Here is a 24,956-nt window from a genome sequence, read left to right on the forward strand (position 1 = left end):
CTCCGAGACAGAGGAGTCACATCATAGACAAAGAAGATATGGTAAACGAAGCCTCTTGTCATTACACACACAGTTGAGCCACAACATTTGGGGCGTCATTTTATACTTTACCAAATCATATTAATTCATACTTCCCATGGGAGGATAAAATATCTCAATAGGAAAAAAGAATACACGCATTTCCAGAACAAGTGAGAAATGGAGCAGAAAAACACTGGAGGGAAATGCAGTTCTGCTGATACAGACATCCTGACTGATACGAAGTTGGGCCCAGAATCTTCTTCGTGTACCAAAGACAAGCCAGCAAGTCCCGGTGGAGCATCTGAGGCTGTTCTCGTTTCTGTTAAACAAAGTACTGCTACCTCTCTCATCCCACTGAAGGTGTAGAAGCTTCAGCAGCTGGTTGTGTTGGTGGCCTCTCCTCCACATGAAAGTATGAATCAGGCAGAAGAGCCAGACAGAACAGGAAGCGGCGATGAGGCTGAGTAGGCTTCGAGCAAAGGCAGGAACACGGAGGAGAAGGAGCATTTATCTCCTTAACCAGAGAAGATTGCAGGGCTGAGTGCTGATGGCAGCACGTGGGCGTTAGTCCAAGCATTAAGAACAACTAACTCCAAGCTCTGCATTAATGGGCTTGAAAAACTGACTTTTCATCTTTCTGAATTTCCTGGGGGAAAAGGAGTGACTGCCAAGGAAAGAATTATTCCATACTTACTACGAATGAGACAAATTAAGGACGGCACTCTTCAGACAGCAGCTAGAGAGACTTTGGCCTTAATTGGCTGTGTGAATCCAGTGGGACGGAGAGGAATCCTAATTTGAACAATTGATGGTGTGGGAACAGGGGGTGGTTGCTCTTCAGTCATGGCAAAAGGGACTTGACTTACTCAGAAACCAGTTCATCGGCTCTTTCATTGCATTTGTGGTGTGAGCATGGGTGCCACATTAGCTTTCATGCTGGGAGTGCTTCACATGCTCTTGAGACATATGAGGAACTTCATAGAAAATCAGGATCTGAGACATTTTCACAGAAGGCCATACTGGAACAGTCCAAGTGAGTTGGAGCCACGCCTTTTATGGCAGTCCCACATGGGGAAATACTCTGAAGGGTAGAATGGCATACACAGCAATGAATAAAACAGAAGAAATCTCGTAAGTCCTAGGGTAGCTGCAGTAAGTACTGTGGTGAACAGAGGGGTAATGTCCACAGCTTTTGTGCACAGGAACTGTGGTCACTTTCCTGGAACCAGCTCTTACCATGTGAGAGGCTGCTGGTAATGAAACATGGTAGGACATTAGAGTCACATCTGCTGCACCAGGCTACTTTGCAGAGGTTGCATTTGGGAAACAATCTTCCCCAGGATCAAGATTGCTTCTGAATAACTGCTCAGCCTTAGCAATACATGACTTAAATGTCTTTGGCCAGATGTCCCGTTAGAGCGCATTGTATTCCTCGGCATTCGACGTTGCAAGAGCAGCATAAGAAACACCACAATATACACAAGCCTGCAAACCGAACTGTCTAATGTTATCAACATTACCACAGATACAGAAATAGACTGATAACTATTTCAGATTCAGTCCCGTGACGTTGAAAACATATCTGTAGATGAAACTCGAGATGATAAGCTGGATCAGCTGCTGTTGAAATGTTGAAGTATGTAGAAAGAAATGAAGAAAAAAATGAAAAGACTTGCAAATATATTAAGCCAGGAGAAAGAACAATTCTTCAAATTATGGATGATTGGATAAAACTAAAACCCAATATGTATGACAGTTTCCTATTCTTTTCAAAATTCTGATGAATGTAAGCATATCATCTCAAAAATGAATGCCTTTTCAAAATATCCACCAACTCTAATAAGGAATTATGGGATTCAGCATCAGTTAACATTGGAATACTCATGAATTTGGGGGAATCCAGGAAAACCCAGCACTTGAACCATTTTGCACAGCATGAATTATATTCTTGGCTCCCAACTTCATATGGAAGTTAGGTGTTTATGGCATTAATAATTAACTAAGCTTTAGTAATCTTAATAGTTTGCTAGTTAGTAGATGTTGGTATTATATTGCTTGATGATTTGATATATATTAATATATGATCCAAATAGGAAACTGAAAACTAACATATTATACTTTGTATTTTTGCTTTAGTCATTATAATCATGCTGAATTTATGTGACCATTAATTTTATTTCATATGAAAAAGCTACTTTCTTCTTAAATTTACATTACTTGTGTTTTCATTAGCTACATTCTATAATCCAAATGCTACCTTTTTCTGTAATATCATCTAAACAGATGTGGAAAAATGGAATTTTGTCTATCAAAGGACGATTACATTCAAAACATGTCAGATAGTTTTCTATCAGAATTTGGTTGCTTCCACATTGTGTGGTTCTGAAACATCAGTGAAGTTCCCATCAACCACTTATTCCTCTTGAAACTTTGGGATAATGCTGTGTGTTAACTTTCCAAAATATAGCTCTAGTTTTTCATTCACTGCTATAAGATAAGTCATTTGAATTCATTGAGAAAATAGCCCTATTGTTAACAAAAGTAAACTATTGCAATTTAAAACAAATAAGCTTAACTCAATTCATAAATTCTCATAAGATAGGTAGCCTTCCCTTAGTCCTTCCTAGAGCTCTTCTCCCTGATCAAAACGTGATCCCAGAAGAGAGTTTTTGATAAACTCATTTGTCCAGCTATACAAAAGATGGCAAAAGCTTATGTATTGTGTTTTAAAAGGAAGAAATAAAAGAATTTCCAATTTTGGATTTAAGTTTTCATGAGACCATTGAGGGAATATTGCAGAGAACAAGGAGGTCTTTTTGATAGCTTTAAAACGTAGCTGCACATGAAAAATTTATTCAGTGCCACCCCCACTGCCCCACCTGTATTACGAATAATTACAGGTAATTGACCTTATCTGGGTCTTATCAAAAGTGCCAAAGAACCACATTGGATTCAAGCCTCTCTCCCGACCAGACAGCCACAGATGAGCCTTACTTACTGGACACTGTCAAGTCCTGTGTCAGTGTTCTCCCAGCCTGAGGTCCATGAAAGTGACCTTATAAAACATCAAAATGCTAAATTTCATAATGAATGTGTATCAAGTAAAATACCCAGACTTGGAAATGATCACATATTCCAGCCCTCATTTTTCTGAGGAGATGCTGTTAGCCTAACAGTGACTTACAATTTTTTTTTGTTTACAGTTTTTAAGTCGTTTTACATAGAGTGAAACGACAATATTAAATGTATAATTGAATGCATTTTGAAAAATGCGTTTACCACGTAACTCACATCTCCATCAAGATATTGATTACAGACTAATCCCATAAGCTTAGAAATCCATTCAAACCTCTTTACACTGGATTCTGTCCTCCCCACACCTGGCCCCCAGGAGATAGTTCTGCCTATTCTGTAACATCGTACAAATGAATCATACAAGAAGCATTTTGTGTTCAACTTTATCTTACTACACCGTCTGTATAATTCAGTTGCACTGTAGTGTGCATCAGTACTTGATTACTTTTTAATGTTAAGTATTATAGTATTCGATAATATGACATATTAAAATTTGTTTATCAAGTGATAGACATTTATATTATTTCCTCCTTTTTTTTTTTGCTATTTTGGACAAGGACATATGAATGTTCTTATCCAGATATTTTTGTGAAAAGATGTTTTTATTTCTTCTGGGTAACTCCTTGATAGGGAGGGAAAGTATGGCTCACAGGATAAAATCTGAACCCCTTGGAAAGGAGGAAAGCTTCTGACCCAAAGGTTGCTTTTTGTTTTATCAGATGTCCGCCGTTCACTCCCAACAAGAAGACCCAAATAAACCCTACTGGTCTTTGAGGTTGGTCACCGAATACAATGAAGCAGACTTTCTTGAAGTCAAAAAAGATACAGAACGGGCAGACGAGATCCGAGCCATGAAGCAAGCCTGGGAGATGGCTGAGCCGGGACGCGCAATCAAGGTCACTTGAGCTGGAAAAGTTGTTCTTGTCCTTCCACTCCCAGGTGTGGCTGGAAGGAAGAGCCACATGGGTGAAACCACACAGTCTTTCCTCTAGAAATGGTATCTGGAGCTTTCTCAGTCACTGACTGACTCCGTGTTAAGGCCACATTTAGACACAATGTGAAATGTCACCCTCATGATGCCCTGATGACTTGCAAAAGCAAAGCACACAGTGGTACTGCTTATCGACCCGTCTGTGGGTCATCTCATTCTTCTGCATAGCCTGGGCTCACACTGTCTGTCCTTGCCACTCGCAAGCCAGAAAGCCCAGCACTGCTTCGTACGCGCTTTCATGCACTTCCAACATCCTTAGACAGATGAGCAGAGTGTGCTCTCCCTGGCAGTAGACACTGGTGCACTACACCTCGTCTCCCTTGCCCTGTATTTTAAATGAGTCATTGCCATAGCGAAACATTATTATTTATATGTGTTTCATGTCCCAACTCAGGGTGACTGAGGCAGATGAAAAAGGCCCAGGAGACACTGGATCGACGTGCATTAAATTTAGGACCACTTCTTCAAGTTCTCAGAAATAACAGTCAAAAACATGGATGATCCAGGATTTGAGTTTATTTGATAATTGATAGGACCTGGCCTGATTCAAACTGCCTTATTTATTCACATTTTCCTGTGGGTTTTCCCCCCTTTTTTTCTTTTGTACTGTTGAGATGTTGCCTGTACTATTACTTGACAATGTTTGTTCCTCAGGCTTCTCAGGCCCGCCTGCATTACCTCAGCCAGTTCATTAAGAAAACACCCGATGCCCAGAGCGTGCTGACGCAGGTGTCGGAGAGCCAATCGAGAACCGAGGAAGAAGGTTGGTGCACCCTGCCCCGGCTGCCTCCGAGCGCAGAGCTGCTAACTGCACCTCCTGAAAGATAGTCAGCCCGTCACATTGGTAAAAAGAAAACATTTTAGAATCTATTTTCCTAGGATTGTAACAAGTCTCATACAATCCTATAAAAAATAGATCCTGATTATTTTTTTGAACCAAGCATAGGCTTACTTCTTCTATCAGTTAGATGTGATTCCCCCCATGTAAGAAGAGAAGAGACCAGAAATAAGGGTGTGACCTGGCTAGAAGGTAGCAGCATGTGAACTTGAAGGCAGACTCCCTGCCTTAAATCTGGCACGTTTCTGATAACCATAAAAATACATAACGGCAACAGGAACCACAGTAATAGCCTTGGCTCAGTTGGTGGAAGTGTTGTCCCGAACACCAGATGGTTGCAGTTTCCATCCCAGGCCGGAGCACATTCCTAGGCTGCGGGTTCCGTCCCCTGTGGGGGTGCGTGCAGGGGCCGCCAATCGATGTTCCTTTCTCACATCCATATTCCCCCCTCCCTGGAAATCAACAAACCTGTCCTCAGATGAGGATTTTTAAAAAAATAAAATCCTCCTCCCAAGGTCTTCCCGCTGATACTCGGGTGCCTGCACCTGTCCCCTCACTAGGCTGTCTGTAGAGACTGAAGACATGCACATCCCGAAACATGCTTTTCTCCTTTCACAGCTTCGAGGGAATCATTCAGTAATTATTATAAAAATAGCACCCCGAAACTTTTCATTATAAACCATCTAAACAATAAATATCACCCTAATCCTATTCTCCTGGGATGAGCCCTGTTTAGAATGCTTCATGTTTATTACCTCATTTTAACCCACAGCAATTCTGTCATAGATGTTACTATTCCTACTTTACAGACAAAGAGACCAAAGCTCAGAGAGTCACCTAATTCTTCCTAAGTCACACACATCTAAGTAGTGAGAACCCTGGGACTGAACCATTTCTAACTCTTAAAATACTTTCTCTTCTAATTGATAGAATTAAATAATAGTAGGAAATATGAAGGTGAATAGAACATAGTTTTTGTCCTTTAGCTCTAGGTTTTATTATTATGTTTAAAATGGAGTAAGCTATATGTAAAAGAGAAACTATTTCACTGGACATTTGTTAAAAGTGACGAGGAAGACTTTACTCGAGACTATTGCAACAGGAGTCAAGACGCTGCAGCTGGGCAAGAGACCGAGTTAACCCTGAGTGCTGCGGGACAAGTAGGGTGTACAGCCAACAAGCAAGGGGTGGGGAGAAAACTCCTCAGAGGAACTTGGTTAGGTGTCAAAGGTCAAGGGAGGGGGATTTGATTGAATATCAAGGATGGGAGAAAGAGAAGCTTGATTGGATATCAAGGTGGGGGGTGCAGATTTCCAACAAACTGGTTTAGCTGGATTGTTTGCTAAAACTGGAATTCTCCTTAAGCCAAGCACAGGAGCCAGTGGTCAACAGGGTCGGAGAAGGCTGACCTTGTCATCCAACGAGGGCAGAAATCTCTATTTTATAGCTTGAAGAAATTTCACATATGTGAGAAATTTTAGATCACGGTATAAAATTCTTAACATATCCTTAATATATCCCCAGAGTAGTCCTCATTTCCCCTCCCAGTCATTTCCTTCCTCAAAGTAACTATGAGTCTGACCTCTATCTCCATAAATGATTTTTGTTTGTTCTTGAACTTCATATATTGAACTCATACAGTAAATGTACCCTATATGTCTCATTATTTATCCATTCTATTTCTGATGTCAAGGTTAGTAAGTCATGTTTTATAAGAAAACTGTCTATTTTATATAAGTTAAACTTCCTGGGGGGAAAATCATGTTAATTTTTTTTCTGATCCATCTTGCCATAGGGCTGCATCAATTTTAATATTTTTAAAGAACCATCATTGATGGCTGAATGTCTCCCTTTTATTTCAACATTTCTTCGTACTCTTATTTTACTCAAAATAAGAATAAAGTTGCACTTACCTATTTTATTCAAAGCAGAGCATAATACCAATCAGAACATGTACAACTGACAAGTAGAGGGGAAATCTCTGTGTGATGTGGAACCGTGTATGTTTTACATTTCTTTCTAGGCATGGAGGTCTGGAATAGTGGGAGCAGAATCATAGCTTGAAGGATCAAAGCTGGAAGAAAAAAATCTTCCAGCTTTGCTGCTTCATCAGCGAGACCCCTTTTCAGCTTTGTTTGAGGACAATTTTAGACAAGTGTCTGCACGCAGAGCTTGCTCCCCAGAGAGGAGGGTCCTGTCTGTTCACGATTCTCACATGGGGCATGCAGCACTTCCTCCAGAGTTCACACGAACAGCGGCCCCAGTGGTTCAGAACTCCCCTTTCCACTTGTAATGTCTTGCCTCCAAAAAGCCTCTATTTTTACGTGACCTTCTCCCATCCTGGGGCAGCTTCTAGACTCACTGGGTGCCTGGATCATTGGCGTCATCTTCTGAGGTACCAGCCACTATTTTGGCTAGTGTTCTGGTTAGAACTTGCAAAGCTTACGAGTCTTTGCTCCAAATCTGTGTTCTTGTAGCCCTGTTGCTTTTTGCATGTGATTTCATAGAATGCGAGTTTTTTCAGTAATGCACATGCCATGTTGTGATAGAATCATCTGCAAGTTCCTCACTCGTGCCAGAAACAAAGAGTTCTAGGACTTTAGACATCAAAGAGATAAAACAATCAGGAAGTATGCTGTGGAAGAAGTGGCAAGTGACCAAGGTCTTAAAGGATCTGGAAAAGTCAGTAAGCAGTGAGAGCAGGGGAGCCCTGGAGGGGAAGGAGGAGCATGAGCAGACCGCGCAGAAGGAAAATATCAGTGAGTATTCCTCTCGTTGGTAAGATAAATATATGTTTTGAAACAAAAATCCTGGAAAATATACTAACTTAAACAAATGTGACATCAAGGGTTATGCCATAGAACAATTTGTATTTTGAATTCATAGGTCTTCAGTTTGGCTTATCAGAGTTGATAATCTGCTCAAGAACCTGATTATTAAGACCTTATCCTAAAGATAAAAGTGGGCGATTTTTTTAAAAAAGTAGGAGGTATGCTTTGTACAGTTATACTTAAAAGTAAAATTGCAGTGATCGCATATACAGTTGTCACAGATTCTTTTTGTTTTATCTATAGTATACTACATGATAGATTTTCTTCTTTTTATAACCAATTTTAAATATTTGGCTTTGAAAAGGTAGGAAGGAAGCACTTTTCTGTGGTGCACAAGCTCTACTGACTGGGTTCATTTTTGTGTAGTGTGGGTTTGCACTCATTCACTAAGATGAACATACACCCTTCATGGAAGGTGTTGCAGAGAAACATCTTTGCATATTCCTGGTTTCCAGGAAGAAAGATTTTCCCCAAGCAACTCTTAGACTTTCTGTCTCTAAAGGGGCTTAGCATCTCATCTGATTGATATCTTTGACAAGAATCAAATGGGCTGTGCCTAGCAAGCCCAAGTTCACTGCTCCTCCTTGAGTTAGGAGCACTGCCTACGAGTGAGGGGTGCTGACCTGCGGTGAGTTTCAGGGCTCTCTGGTCATGGCCTGTTGGCCTCTCCCATCAGGCTACATGCTCCAGTCCCACTTCTATCAAGAGCACAGTCTTAGTCTTTGTCCTCGACTTGTTCAGAGCCCAGGCAGGAGAGAAGAATATTCTAGAAGGAAACATCTTCAGAAATGGTGACAATGGTAATCTTCAAAATTGCTAAACCGGTCTGACAATCTTAAAATTAAAAGCTGTTTGTGGCTAAAGCATGTCCTTGATTTCCACTGTGAAAGGAAAATTCAAAGGGCTCTTTTACTACACTAAAAAGAGATACTGATATTTTTAAACCAGTGTTTTGAAAGTAAGCATTCACTTAAAAGATGGCACACGGGGTAGCAGCACTGAAACACATCTGTCCATATCTACTGTTTTATTCAATTGGTAGAGCGCTTTGGCGTATTTATCTGTTGAGCCTCCGTGAACTGGATAAATGGTACCTCTGCCTCAGAAGTGAGAGAATTGGTAAACGATGAATCACCCAAGGAGAGGAAGCTGATAGAGTTTGGATAGAGTCGGAACTTTTCAAACCTTAGCTTTTCTTTTGATTCTACACATTGTATTCTTTAATCAAATGCAAACTTTTCCCCACAGTTAATTCCAAGATCTATAAAATAAAAACAGGATTAAATTCTGAAATCAAATTGTTTATATGCTCATAAGTCACCGCAAACAGGGAAGAGGGGGAAGGAGGACCAACGCAGCCCATCCTCAAGCAAAAATTTCTTTAAACCATTCTTAAATACATGTTACTATAATTTTAATTTAATATACAATGATAAATTTGTTTACACCCCATCAAGAAAAATACACCCTATTCTCAGAGACTTCGCCATGTGCCCCAGGAATGGTGGTTACAGAAGGAATCCTGCTGGAGACCACAGGGCTGACTGTCAGCTGCTGTCCGGAGCTCAGTGCGCTGCTCCCATCTCCGCGGGTGGCACAGCACGAGTCAGCCCTTACTCCCGGAGAAGCACTGCCCCTAGGAGATTACTGACTCCTGAGAGCTGCACGTGGTGTGGCCTCTATCCTCCCATCAATATCTGTGCCTCCCCCAAAACGATATTAGTCTTGTTACTTCTATTTTCATTGAGTAGATAGATAACTTAGAACAACTTCTTTCACAATGCAAGGAGGTCGTGTAAATGATATCATTATGGATTCACTCCTAAGTATCCTCCCTCCACAACAAACCATCATCTCAGTCAAGAGTCCAAACACTGCTTTCAACTCTCCTTTTATTTCTGGGGACCTCTGAATAGTGCTGCTTCCAGAGGCTGGTGAGGATCATTGTCTTTATTCCAAAGTCCTTTCCCCAGGTGCACAATCAATCTATTCTTTGCCATGTCTTTTAAACCACAATTGTCATACTACCCATGATGACAGAAGTTCTCTCCTGGTCTGTTGCAAACCCAAACTTTGTAAAATACAGTAAAATGACCCAGTGATGACCAGTTTGTGAAAAATATTACTCAATTCATACTCTCATTATCAGAACGTATCCCACAGAAGACCATTTCGCAGATAAAGAGTGGCAGACACATGCACACATGCACACACACACTGAGCTGCACTGTTTGAAGCCTAAGACCATCACTCTGCACTCACACCCTACTCAACAGTCTTTCAAGTGAACACAACGATCACTCTGCCCCTTTCCCACCCTCTCTGTTCAATATATATTATTTGGCTGGGTGGAAGAAAGCACAAAAACCTAACTAATCAGAAAATAGATTCTTTCCAGCCAATAATTAGCAGAATCCATATCTTATAGAAACAAATCAAGTTAGAAATGCCCAAAATATACCCAGCTGAAGTAGAGATGTTCGTAAGAAAAGCAAATGTACTTTAGAAATCTAAGTGCCCATAGTTGCTATAAGGAAAATAGAAAAAGTATTGGCTACTGGTTTCTAAAAGACTCATATAATAAAATTTTAATACTTCAGAAATGTTTTATTTAATGTTATATAATGATTGAATTTATGTTTTAATAACGGAACAGAGTTGAGAATCGTATTACTATTTTTATTTTCTCACATGTATCATTACTTTATGTATTTTTGAAAAAAGATTAATTTGTATATTATTTATATATATTTTAAAGATTTTATTAATTCCTTTTTAGAGGAGGTTAGGAAGAAAGAGGGAGAGAAACATTGATGTGCATCCGATCTGTTTCCTCTCGCACACCCCCAGCCAGGGACCCGACCTGCAACCCAGCAGGTGCCCAGGCCGGGACCTCCTGGTGTGTGCGACAACACCCAACCCACTGAGCCACAGCAGTCAGGGCTGTTTTTCTATTTTTAAAGGTTTACATTAGATTATATTTTCAAATGAATGACTGCTTTTAAGAACTCATGCAAAATTAAGCACTTCACAATAATCTTGGAAACTATTATAACCACATGTTAAAAAGCAAGAATAGTCAGTGGCAGGGGAAGGATGGGGCAGTGAGACTCCTTGAATGGTAGAGTGAGGACTTGATATATCCTCTCCTCAAAAAGCAATGATAAAAATAAAGATTAAAAAACATTTAAAAACTCCTAAGGCACACAGCTAAATGGAAAAAAATACTTATTAAAACTAAGAACAATAAAAATAAATTGTCTTAATTGTATGAGTTTTCTATTTCTACTGTAAGCAACCACAAACTTAGTGACTTAGAACAACACAGATTCATTTCTTATAGGTCTGGAAGGAAGAAATTCTAAAATTTAAGTCTTGGCAAGGCCGCATGCCTGCTCCAGGCTCTAGGGGAGAATCTGTTTCCCTCTGGGAGCTGTGATGCTCTTCAAGGCAAGCACCCCAAAAACTGAACAGGGAGATCTGGGTAACAGAACAACCCCCGTGATTTTAACCAGAGGTCAAGAACAAGGCAGGATGTCCACTCAAACCACTCATGCTCAACACTTTACAGGAGGTTCTAGCCATTTTGATAAGAAACAGAAATAAAACACATCCATATCAGAAAGAAAGAAAGAAAACTGAATCCTCAGACAAACTGATCCTGTATACTGAAAATACCAAGGGACCAAGAAAAAAGAACCAAGATTGTCATCTACAACTAATAGGTGAGGTTAGTGAAGTCACATGTAACAAGATGCATATACAAAATATACAAAATTTACTTTTATTTCTATGCATCATCAATGAGCAATCAAAAATAAAATTAAGACAGTTTTATTTACAATAGCATCACTAATAAATATATGGAAATAAATTTTAAAAAGTGAAAGACTTGTATACTTCAAACTATGAAACACCACAAAAAAAATTTCAAAGATCAAAATAAAGAGGGAGGTTCATGCTTTGGACTGCAAGAGTCAATATAGTAACATAGCATATTCATATTCGATTCTCTACAGATTGATCTATAAATTTAGTACAATCCCTGTCAAAGTCCTACTAGACATTTTACACAATTTGATAAGATGATCTCCAAATTTATTTGAAAATGCAAAGGTCCAGAATGACCAAAATAATTTTGATAAAGAACCAAAGAGGAGGATTTTTACCTTGTGATTTTAGAGTTTATGATGAAGCCAACAATAATCGAAACAGTGTGATTTGACAGTTTCTTGAAAAGTTAAACAGATTTTTACCATTCCTACTGACATGAAATGTTCAAGAAAGCCAAATCTATGGAGACACAAAGGAGGTTAATGGTTGCCTGGGCTCCAGGAGGGAACGGAAAAGGACCGTGAAAGGGTGTGAGGGGTGTTACTTGGATAATGGAAATGGTTAGAACCTGGATTTTGGTCTTGGTTGCACAACCCTATAAATTTGCTAGAAAGTATTGAATTATACTTTTTAAATAAGCAAATTACTCAATTATATTTTAGTAATTTTTTAAAAAAAGAGACTAAATGGTCTAGAAAGACAGAATATTAGTCAGCCATAAAAAATATTAAAATCTTGCCATTCACAACATATGGATGGTCCTAGAGGATATAATGGTAAGTGAAATAAGTCAGACAGAGTAAGACAAATACCATATCATTTCACTTATATGTGGAACCTAAGGAGCAAAACAAACAAACAAACAAACAAAACAGAAACAGACTCACCCATTACAAAGAACAAACTGATGGTTTTCCGAGGGGAGCAGGGTCGGGGAATGGGTGAAAAGGTCAAGGGGTCAAGAGGCACAAACTTCCACTTACAAAATAAGTCACAGGAATGTCATGCTCAGCTAGAGGACGCAGTCAATAGCGTGGTGATAACCATGCACGGTGTCAGATGGGCACTAGACTTACTGTGGTGATCACTTCGTAAGACAGATAAAAGTTGAGCACCTAAAATAATATAATACTGTATGTCAACTATAATTTAAAAATAAACAAAATTTTACAAAATGGTCTGGAAAGGCTGAGTGGAAAGTATCTTTGGTTCTAAAATCTTCAATCTGTTCTTATGGGCTCATGTAAGCTTGTGGAGTAAAAGCCCCCTGCTAATGTGATATTCGGTGTTTATCTATTACGTGTTGCCTGTTCCTCTGGGCTAAGTGTTTCTTGAAGGTAGAATACCGTGTCTTGAACATGTTTGTGTTCCACCCCTGAAGTGCTTCATAGAGTTTTTACATATAATTTGTTTGTAATATAGTTTTGTAGCTTAAAGTATGTCTTCTTTGTTTCTGCCTTGATTTAACGATAATTAGAATAACATTTTGTTATATTTTTTATCACCTGTGTTCTTTTTGTCATCTTTTTCATTTAACTATAAGTATAGTGACAAAAGCTAGAAAATAAATATAATTATATTTTCATAGTCACATAAAATCACATTAAAATCATTAAATTAGGCAAGTCCATTCAATTGGTTGTCTTCTTAACAGAAAAAAAATTATCTTTCATTAAAGTGAGATATAACAGTATTTAGTCAGTCATTGTTGATTCTTTTGGGAGGAAGCTTAAGACTTTTCATTTCAACAGGGCCACGGTCACGATCCCCAGCAATTCTGGAAATGTCTCCACGACTTATTCGAAAAGCACTAGAATGTGTAGATGTAACTCAATATGTACGGTGAGTTTTAGTTAATGTGATTAATGTATACATCTGTGTTCCTAGGATTTTGGGTATGTTGCTAATAGGCAGTTGCCAAACAAATGAAATTTGAAATTAAATGCTTAATGTTCAGTGTATTTAAATGTTTAGAAATACATGATTTTACACCTCAAGTTAGCAAATGTTTTATTAAGTCAGTCATGAAATAATTTAAATGTTTTCTGGAAGATTGAATGTGTAGCTTCAGGTGAGTTGTGTTACAGAAAATTCTCACTGTAACTGCTGCCATTATTTAGATTCAATCTTCTTATAAATTTGGAAGCAACTTCAAAATTATTTAGTTGCTTAAATTAACAAGGAAGAACCTACAAAACAGGCTCACAGTTTCAAACACCAGTTCCACAAACATCCCATCAAACGACACATCTGGTGTTATTGATCTTTTCCTAAACTAACTTTCTAAAAGATCCATGATTCAATGGATGGAGCATAACCCATCTAAAAATAATAGCTTATTCTTTCTATTCCTAGTGTTTGATTTTATTCAGACCACCATACTGTTGATACGACATTAAATTATTTGAGTTCTAAAGTAAAGTTCATTGCAGAGTTCCCAAATGATGTAAAGTCTCTCTTGTGATGTTTCTATATCAAGGAAAACACACGCCGAGCCTCTGCTTCAAACGGATGAACTGAATCAGCAGCAGGCAATGCAGAAGGCGGAGGAGATTCACCAGTTTCGACAGTATAGGACCAGAGTCCTCAGCATTCGAGACATTGAGCAGGAAGAACGACTGAGAGTGCAGGATCAAGTCCTGGAGATGTACGCAGGAATGCGGGTGAGTCCAGCAGTGCGTGAGGGGGTCACAGCCCACACGTGTGCCAAGTGAAAGAAGTGACTCAGAGAAAGTAACTTATGATCTCACTTATGTGTAGAATCTAATGAACAGAAGAAGCTGATGAATGAAACATAAACGGAGGCATGGACACAGGCAGCCGACTGACAGCTGTCAGAGGGGAGGGGTATCGGTGCCTGATGCAGACTCCGTCTGACCAGCGGGGTCCATGTGTTGTGGCTGTGATGAACAAATTCACACGGACCAAAGAAGTCCTGGTGGGGGAAAAAGGACAACATGGCCGCTCTCTGAGTGAGAGAGCGCCCCAACCCTTGCCTGGACAGGCTTTTATTACTTTTCTGGGCACATTACATCAAGGGTGGTCTCATTTACAATGCACGGGTTCCCTTTAGGTGATTACCTTCCACAGATAACAAAGAAGAGGATGTTGCTAATTACTACAAAGAAAAGAATGTTGCAAATTTGAGGGGAAAAGTGGTTGAATTGGTTACGCTCCATCCTTGGGAGGTTTAGCACAGACTTTAGGAAGTTACTTTAAAGATATGCAGTAAACATTTGCTGCCTCAATTCAGGGTGAGGGAGTTTTAGCAAAAAGAAAGCCTCAAAGCAGCCTAGGTACAATGCAGGTCTGGTTCCCCACGGGAAAACCAATCTGTGGTCCTAGTTCCTATGTGCTGCCTCACTCCCACCGGCTTTCCACATGAGGGGCTGGGCTACATTTGCCACTGCCATGCAGATCGGTTCCCTATAGGTGCCCCTGTGAAAGAAGGTGAAGGGATGGAGCCAAAAATATACATATACAAACACACACAAAGGTACACACAACACAGTGGTCATAGCCAGGGGCAAAGAGGGGTGAGGGTGGCTGAAGGTGGGCAAAGGGGGTGGGAGAATGGTGAACAAGAAGACTTTGCTTGAAACAATGGGCACACAATGCAAGGTACACATGATGTTTTGTTGAGTTGTACACTTAAAACTTGTATGGTCTTCTGAACCAATACCACCCCAAAAAGTTCAATTAAAAATGATGTCAGAATCATACAGTACCTGAGTAGAAAAAGGCTTGATAGCATGTAGTTCCCAACTTCTTAGAAAAGAGGCAAATCAATTCTACATACTAATTTTAACTACTCCTTAAAATCCTTCTAAAATGCAGTTTTTGAGCCCTGGCAGGCATAGCTCAGTGGATTGAGCATGGGCTGTGAACCAGGCATCACGGGTTCGATTCCCAGTCAGGGCACATGCCTAGGTTGCAGGCCATGGCCCCCAGCAACCGCACATTGATGTTTCTCTCTCTCTCTCTCTCTCCCCCTTCCCTCTCTAAAAATAAATAAATAAAATCTTTTTAAAAAATGCAGTTTTTGGAATCAATCCACAAAGTGGGAAGAATAGGAGAGAAGATAACAAAATATTTGTGAAATTGGAAAATAGCTGGAGGATGGTTGTGTTAACAGACTTGAGGCAGCCAACACTTAAGCTGGCAGTAGAAAACAAATATGATCAGTAACATAGTTCTCATCAGATGGGAAAAAACATATCACATATTAAATTCACTTTATACTAAACCCTTGAGATGGCTCTGTCTCTATTTTTTTAATATGTCATTTCTATCATTCTGTATGTGTGAAAATAGTTTAATGAAGCCCATTTTATTATGATAGATACAGTATTTTTCTTTCATCAAAAGCTTTGGGAAGTGTGATTCTGACATCCAGCTGTTTCATTATCTCAGTTGGAGTCAGGCAAGTTCCCAAACCATGGAAAATCTCTTAAGAATTGAGCGATGAAGACAGAACATTTCTAGAAGCTTTTCTTCCAGCCATCATCGGGTCATTAATCCTTATTCTTTCATATCATTTTGAAACAGTGAACAGTCAGCATACTGACCTATAATTGGGGCCACACTGTCAGAGACACAGATGAAATTAGGAAGCTCTAGCCTCGTAGTGAACCTACACTGATAGCAATCACTCACTGCCTTCCTTAGAAACATTTTCAGAGAAGCCATTTCATAACCCATTTCTAGATTGTTGCCTGAGACCAACATTAAGTGATCTTGTCTGTGGTCTTGAACATTATTCTTTTTTAAATAATAGTCTTCTGGCACTTCCCATTTCCACAATTTATTTACTCAATAAATTTTTCTGGGCATTTTTGTACCAAAAGTTCTCCTAAGCCTGACCGAAAGAGATAAACCCCTCCCTGCCCCATGGAGTTTAAATTCTGTGAGGAAATAGATGTTAAATAGAAACATAAATGCATTGTATAGTGTGACAGAAAGGGATAGTGTTGAAAAAAGAGAAGTAGACTAGACTCAGAGCACAATGAATCAGAAGAGACAGGTGTGAACTTGGTGTATTATTGGGGGAAGCACAGTGTACCATTCCAGTGAGCAGGGGTAGATGAGGGGACGAGAGGCCAGAGACAAATGGGGACAAGGGGACAGGGAGGGTCATCATGTAGGCCTGGGAAGGCCACCATAAAAACTTTAGCTTTTATTCTGAGGGAAATATGGAGCCGTGACAAGACTCCCAATTGCAGGGGAGTAACATGATCTGACTTAGGTTTTGAAAGGATTACTCTGGATATTGCATGGGAAGCAGATTAAGTATAGAAAGGGGCATGTGTGAAAGAGACAGGTCTGTGAGGAGACTGTTCACAGCACACGTGAGAGGCGACCATGGTTCTTACCGAAGTGGTGGGGTGGAGGTGGTGAGAAGCAACGGAATTCTGAATTCTGGATGCATTTTCAAAGTAGTCAGTAGGATTTCCTGATGGATGGTGGGTGTATTATAAGAGAAAGAGCTGCCAAAAGAACCGAAAGGACTGAGCTGCTATCAGATCTGATGGTTTGGGAGTAAAGATAAGGATTTCAACTTGGGATGTTTTTTGTTATATCTATTGTATCAAAACAGACATTTTTATTTATCTGTCACACAGTCATGTGAAAATTGAACTGAAGTTAGGTGTGTGATTCTGGGATTTTTTTTTAAATGGGACCCATCAATGGATAAAGAGAATTTAAAGCCATAGGGTTAGATGAGGTTACCAAGGGATGAGACCTAAGATCTAAGATGTGGCCATTTCCACATCAAGAGGTGAAGAAGAAGAAAAAGGAAAATCCAACAGGTGACTAACAAGGAGCAGACAGTGAAGTGGAAGGAAATTAGGGTGTGATGTCCAAGAGGTCGAGTGAGGTCCGTTGACTCCGGAGGAGAAAGTATGGTTGAGTAAGAGCAGGGCCTGGGAGTGATCTTCGATTTAGCTGCACATAGGTCTTTGGTGTCTTTGATGAATACAGCCTATTTGGGGGGGTGGAAAGCCAAACTGACCATAACAAGGATGACCAATGGGTGAGGCAATATTATTTGGAAGTCCACTCAGGTGAGTTTCATCGGGGCTAGAATGTGTGGGGAACTGGTAATGCACTGAACACAGTCCCTGGGAGGGACACACCGAGGGAGCTGTGTGCACACTTTACATGAATGATATTTGAATTCTTTTGAAGTACATAGTTGCTAAAATTTCTGCCTATTTCTTAACTTTTTATTTTTCTCCTATGGATACTTTTATTTTCTATTCTGTTAAAATGTCATGCACGCTTTGTGGCTATCTCCTGTTGTATGTGTTGATAAATATTTGAGACCATTACTTAATTTTCATCTTTCCTCGATCATCTCCCCCATGAATCTGCTGGCATAGGGAAAACATCAAGGTCTTGCAGGGTTCTTGTTTTTTTTTTTTCCTGGTCTGGGACCATAAGCTTTTATTAGTGAACCTTACTGGACTGGGTTTTTGTTTTGAAACAGGACTCCTTAGATGACGCTCGCCAGAAGATCTTCAGCGTCCGGGAAGAGTACAGGAACAAGCTGCTGGAAGCCGAGCGCCTCAGGCTGGAGGCCCTGGCTGCAGAAGAAGAAGCCCACCGGGCGGAGCCCGAGAAGAAGATGTCGACCACCGACAGAGACAAAAGAAAGAAAGAAAAGAAGAAGTAGCCAGGAGATGCCCGGTACTACTTTTCTTCTGAACAAGAAAAACCTAGTTTTGATTATCTATACCTTTGCCTGTTGATTTTAAAAAATAAGAATTTAAAAATAGAAGTTTCCCTACCTGAAAAATAATTTTGTGCTTTAATGTTAATATGTATTTCTCGGAAAGTTTTTTTTGAAGCTATTGGAGTTCAAATTTTTCTAATTTCAATAAAGATGTCTCAAATATATAGAATGTAATAAAATGTGTGTGTCTCACTCTGAATTGCTGCGTGTTTAGTGAATACTAAAGCAAGATCATAAATGAGCCAACAGGATTACTTCTGAAAAATTCAACGATGAGAAAAATATCTATTGTTCTTAGAGGAAATTTGATCTCTAACTTAAAAAAGTTTAAAATACTTTGGTTTTATATATCTTAGAGAGTTAGTTTTTTGGATCGTCAACTTGCTTTTAGACTGTGTGACTAATGGGCCATTCAAATCATATAGCAAGTAGGGTAATTCTGTGCTGCATGTGGCTCTTTCAAAAGTTGGGGTGTATCCAACATTCTCAACCTTCAACCTCTAATGAGCAGCACTTCTCTCCCTTTGGGGACAACCCAAAATGTCCACTCACATTCCCTAAATATTCTTTAGCGGTGACACTGTCCACATGAGATCATTGCCACATAATAGTAAAGACTGCTGAGGAGCTAAAGATTGTAATGTCTGTCTACCTTAGGTACTAAATGACTCAGAACAGAGCCATAAAATACCATCCATTGGGTTGGTTGAGTTAACCAGGGTCTATCTATAAAGGGTAGTGTATGGCTTACATTCAGTTTCTTTCTCCTTAGGCTGCTATCGTTTACCTTCTTACATCCACTCCCCACCTCCCAAATACTTCAAGGTCAACCCCCTCTGTTTATGGGTTCTTATAAGAGCAGAAAAAACAGTTTTCCTGCCTGCAGTCCCAGGCCTGCCTCTGAGTTAATACAACAGGGTACAACTTTGACGATCATGAAACATCACCATAAGAGCAGTTTAATTCCTCAGTGCCTCCAACATCTCCGCTGAAGAGAGGATGTGGCTTTCCTTCTTGCAAAATGGCAGTGTTCACTTAGTGCTTTTTGAATAGTAACAGATGGAAGTCTTCAGTTAAATGAATCAGAAAACTGATGACAACTTCAATAAACTTTAACTGGCTTCTGGTAATCAAGTTTTCAAAAACAAACAAACAAACAAAAATAGGGGGGCTCTAGTCTCTGAGCACCCCCCCCATTATATGTGGACTATTTTTACACATTAAAAAGTTGCATACCATTCTAATATGTTAACTGATACATGCCTTCAAAAAAAACCCTTTGCATCCACTGTCACTTGGACGCCAGGAAACTGGAGGGAGAAGCGACAGAAAGAGCCACCCAGGGCGTGCCGGAATTGGCCTCAGAGAGGACATGAGTGCTCCACTGCCCCACCCCAAGCCCATCTCTAGCTGGGGCCAAATCCCAGGTGGAACTATTTATACCAGACCAACAAATGTTTCCAATGACCTCCACAGAACATTTCTGAAATTAACATTATGAAGGAACTTTGTTTCAAGCCATGGTTATAACACTTTTTGTGTAGTAAATTATAAAACAGATTTTACCCATCTTAATTTAGGTAAAACAGTTTTCAACCACAGGTGTGTTTTTGTGGAATAGTTCCATTACGTACTGAAAGCTTTGTGTGTATTTAGAACTTTAGGCTAAACAACCTTGTTTCGGGCATGGGCGCAGATGGCAGCGTCACCGCACAGTGTGATTTATCACTGAAGTAAACCTGCATAACAAATCACGCTACCATGTGTATGTGTGGGGTCTGTCTGGGAAAAGCCCAGCCATTATTAATATAACGAGAACAGTTCATATGACATTGATGAAACGCGGCAGCCAAGGAGAGTGGGCTGGAATGTGCATGCGTGAACAATGACAACTTCACTGTACCGGTCAGTGGTAGACACCCTTGAGTGAGCGTGTGCACTGTGTGGCTGTCACATTCAAAATGAGCAAGTAGAGCAACAAATCTGCCTCAGATTTTGAGTTAAGCTTGAACATTCCTGTGAAGACATTATTTGGATGATTCAGAAGACCACAGCTACTGGTAACTGGTGATTGGCAGCTTCATCATGACAACGTGCCCACTCATGCATCATGTCTGGTGCAGAGTGTTTGGGTGAAACATCAAATCACCCAGGTGACTCAGCCCCACTACAACCCAGATTTGGTGCCCCGTGACTTCTGGCTTTTCCCGAAACTAAAATCACCTTTGAAAGAGAAGAGATTTCAGGTTACTGATGAGATTCAGGAAAATACAACAGGGCAGCTGATGGTGATTGGGAGAACTGTGTGCAGCCCCAAAGTGCCTGCTTTGAAGGGGACTGAGGCATCATTGTCCTGTGTACAGTGTTTCTTGTATCTTCTTCAGTAAATGTCTCTATTTTTCATAGTATGTGGATAGATATTTTCTAGACAGACCTCAGTATATTCAAGCAATGACTTCAAACAATCCTAACTTTATTCAAATATGCCACTTTTAATACATTTTGTTTATTATAAAATTTCACTTACCTAATCTGGAAAAGTCTTTTCCATCTGGTATATAATATTATGACACTTTTTATTTTCAATGTTTATCATACTTTTGATTTCAGAATCAACAACTCAGATAAGCATATGGATGACTTTTTCATTCTACTGTAGGTGGCTGATATATTTAGACACATATAAAGAAAACAAATAAAAATTATGTTTGCCTCTGGAAAAGATTTCAATCAATGTTCTACACAGTAAAAACTTATCAGTTGATATTTAAATGGCTAAATAATACAAATCATGATTATAGCTTATTAGTGAAACTGGGCTAAGTTGGTTTTATAGGTTTGAAAAGGAAATTTACATGTTATTTTCACCAGGAAGATTAGTCTAAACTTGTCCAAATGGCCAAAATCATATTTAATGTGATAACCTGACCAAAGACCATTTCATTGATTAATAATAGTATAATACAAAATTGTTCCTATGTATGTTTTCCTCAAAGACTTTGATGTTTTCATGTATTTCTCCTAGAATTTAGCCCAGTTTTAATTTAGTTGCTTCTGAGATGGCATATACCAAAGTTTGCATATTTTGCACTATGATATCTGGAGGGGAAAAAAAAAACTTTGGCAAATAATATTAACATTTTTCTAAGGACCATCGTTTCCTTAGCAAATCATCTGAAGTCATTAAGCTATTAAAATAAGGTTATAAAATTAGCTTTAGAATAGTAACTTGAATTCAAAAGCTAATTTCCAGTTATGATTTAAATGGAGTTGTTATAGTTGTCCCCTTTTTTTTCATTTATCAACATTTAAGTCATCTCTGGCTTCATAAAGACAAAAAGAAAGAAAACATAAAATCTAAAGACTTTCATTTGTGGTTTGCAAACATGATACAAAAACTTTCCTGAGAGGAAGTTCAAACACATCAGGAGCTGCTCATGTGTCCTTTGCAGATTTCAGTAATGCTTCGCCCCAAGGACCCTGGATGCTTCAGATTGGGTTTATAAGCTTTATTTCTCCAGTTGTGCCATTAATGCTTAACTAGTTTGTCACACTAAGGTCATTTATAATACTTTTTATAAAAATTTTATTTCTCTGTTATATAATGGGTGATATTCTCCTAAGTGCAAGGACTATATCATAATTGTCATATATTGAGCATTTTAATTACCCACAAATCATAGCCTAAAACTTCATTGAGTAGGCTTTCAGTAGATTACAGTTGAAGAAACTATACTGTTTGTATTATTTGCACCATTAGGCTGATGTTAAACTGGGTCTACATAAAAGCTTAGGATAATTTTCAAAAATGCATCCGATTGGCATTCAAGTGAAAATGCTGAAAAATACAGTTTACAGAACTTAAAAAAAAAGATTCACATCTTTGAGAAACTGAGATAACACCAGCGGGCAGGTTGCTAACGATGGTATTTTGCAATGTTCACAGAAGCCATGTGTCACAGTCCAGACGAGACAGCTTCACTTTCCAAATGGGATCCTAAACTACACTCCCCTTGGTGCAACCAGGGAGCTCAGATCCATGCAATCAGAGAGAATGCTACAGATTTGTTGCAGTATCTGTCTTTCACTGGTGTCTTCAGCCAGTAGAGCACTCCTTTGTTTGTTCTTGCCTGCCCCTCCACAAGTCCATGAAATAATTGTGAATCAGATACCAATCAATAAACACTTTCATTCAGGAAGAAGAACAACGAGGAAACACATGCCATCTCTACTACGTAGCAACTCTGAAGTCCCTCAGGGTAGACGTTGCACTGTAGCACCTCTCTGTTCAGCTGAACCCCATGAGCCCCGGTTCCGTCTTCTGAGACTTCTTCTTGTCTGTTACACTCTTTGGCCTCATCTGAAGTAGCTGTTCAAAAAAAACATATATCCTTCTTGGAGGCTGGTCAGTGCTTGTTTCCTGGTTTCTAAAATGCCATATAGACATGTTGTGCGTACACATAACTTAATAAGAGAATCTTTCACCTGAACACAAATATAAAAGGCAGTTAAAATAATGGGTAGCAATGGTTTCCATTCTTACCATCTCAGAAGTCCATGGGTGCTTAACGGACATTTCTGGTTCTGCTGGCTCTGGATGCCCTCTACCATTTTTTTTGGTAGCAGCAGCGAAGGAGCTGAAGCCGAGTCCTTACGGGCATCTCCAAGAGATTCCCCATTCCATTAGTGTCTGCCTCACGTTTGTCCTTTCCAGTGTGAAGTTTTCTTCAAATCTGTGGGCTACTCAAATATACCACCAGTGATTTCCCACTTACATTGACCAAAGTTTGTTTCTGTTGCATATAACCAAAGACTCATTGTTACATACTCAAGCATCATTTTGGATTCTACTTCCTTAATTAGTTTGCATTTGAGAAATTCTGAAATTATAAAGGGACACTTTAGAAGTCCTCAGAGACAATTGCCCATACTCCAAGCAGAGGGTCTTAACCTGGGGGCTTTCTGTGGGCTGTAGGTGATGTCTGAGCCTTCTGCAATGATAGATAGATAGATAGATGATAGATAGATAGATAGATAGATAGATAGATAGATATAGAGATACATGTATGTAGACAGCTAGATGTATGCTTTGGGTCAAAATCTATAGCTTTAATCAGATCCTTAAATGAGTCCATAACCCATAAAATTCCAACAACTACTGCTCTAGAAATTTATTTTCAATTTTCAATTTGCACAAGGTTAAATAAAATGGTAAAATATTTTCTTCTAGTATAAATTATTATTTTGTTTGGAGAATGGCTTAATATTTAATTACTTGAAGAAATTTACTTGCAGATAAAGCAACTAAATATTAGGATCTATCTGCAAAGTTATTTCTCATAGGTTCTCAAAGGTTCTTAGGTATAATGTAAATTGTTTGGTTTAAATTTTTTCTCCTAAAAAGATCAAGCTGGACATCTTGTAGATTTTGAAATTTTTCAGTCCTATGCTTTTAAGATTCTGCCTTTTGGGGGAAAAAAATAGAATAGCATCTAAATAGAAAATACTGCATGGTGTCAGAGCTCTGGGCCAGAAGATTTTAAGAAGGAAATGAGAGTTAATAGGTTTAACTGGAAGGTGTTCAGTTGATGTGTAAAAGCAGAAACACTTTCTTCAGCAGAACTATCACATGGGAGGGTCAAGTAAAGGGGTGTGCACAGATTCATTGGCACAAGTTAGTGCACTCACCCAAATGTTGCACTTGGAAATGCCCACATGATTTTTATTCAGTAAGCAGATCTCTATATTTTCCTAGAAGAATTAAACAGAAACAAAAACAATCGCTAAGAAAATAAAAGGCTTCAGTTAGGGAGAAAAACAGTGCTGATTCAAGTAGACGGCGTTGCAGGCTTTGGTGTTATTGTAGATCTGGTGGGATAATTAACTGAAAGGTGCTTCATCTCCAGGCAGCCCTCAGGAGAACTCAACATCTGTCTCATTATGCACAGCCATCCCGTCCCACTAGTTAAAGACAGAACATGAAGAGAACTGCATGTGATTTACACTGCCAAGGGAATTTGGAAGATCAGTATGCTTACTCGAATTGGAGTTTAGCCCAGACCCTATTTTTGTCAAAGGAAAAGAAGAAAAGAAAAAAGTTTAAGCATCTTAATAAAGCACAGAGCATTGGTTAACTTGGGTTGGGGCACACATTTTCCAGACTCTGAAATGTCTGTTCCATTCTGTATGAAGGTCATATGCTGCTCATTGTATCAACATCCGAAGTGGTACAAAGGGGAACTGGAGTGGGGCCCAGGACTGGAGAAACAGCTGAGCAGTGGGGAGTCTTTCTCTCCCGCCCTGCCCCGCCCCGCCCACATACAACAGAGGAAGACCATGTAGACCCGCTGTCTTTGGATCACCAAGCTAGCAAAAGAAGGCAGTCAAGGCAGGTTCATTATGCTCCCTGGGGCAGAATGGGAGTCCCAAAAACATCGGGTGAGCTGACACACGGGGCAAGAATGACCATTCCGGAGCTCCACCATGAATAAGCAGCTAGAGGAAGTGTTATCCTTCCTTGCTAAGCCTGTTCCCCCTTTTCACTGAGTTATGGAGGCAGATCAGTGGAGCTTGCAGGAGGAACCTGGTCAAGGAAGAATCTTTGTCCCCATGGGCCCAGGATTCTCTAGG

The 24,956-nt window shown here is 39.5% G+C and overlaps 1 protein-coding gene across 4 annotated transcripts in view; it reads left to right on the forward strand.

The window, feature by feature from the left end:
* ADGB (androglobin) overlaps positions 1–18,500 on the forward strand; it is a 121,445-nt gene extending 102,945 nt beyond the window's left edge. For 2 of the 4 annotated variants that reach the window (XM_036024854.1, XM_036024855.1), the window contains exons 31-36: positions 3,816–3,992; positions 4,742–4,850; positions 7,475–7,684; positions 13,342–13,432; positions 14,070–14,253; positions 18,081–18,500. In XM_036024854.1, the coding sequence (XP_035880747.1) occupies positions 3,816–3,992; positions 4,742–4,850; positions 7,475–7,684; positions 13,342–13,432; positions 14,070–14,253; positions 18,081–18,266 (957 nt within the window). In that variant the 3' untranslated portion in view covers positions 18,267–18,500. The remainder of the gene's footprint in view (positions 1–3,815; positions 3,993–4,741; positions 4,851–7,474; positions 7,685–13,341; positions 13,433–14,069; positions 14,254–18,080) is intronic. The other 2 variants (XM_036024856.1, XM_036024857.1) reach the window with 1 other exon arrangement.
* The last annotated feature ends 6,456 nt before the right edge of the window (positions 18,501–24,956 follow it).

Source organism: Phyllostomus discolor, chromosome 4 (genome assembly GCF_004126475.2).
Source record: "Phyllostomus discolor isolate MPI-MPIP mPhyDis1 chromosome 4, mPhyDis1.pri.v3, whole genome shotgun sequence".
Taxonomy (NCBI): domain Eukaryota; kingdom Metazoa; phylum Chordata; class Mammalia; order Chiroptera; family Phyllostomidae; genus Phyllostomus; species Phyllostomus discolor.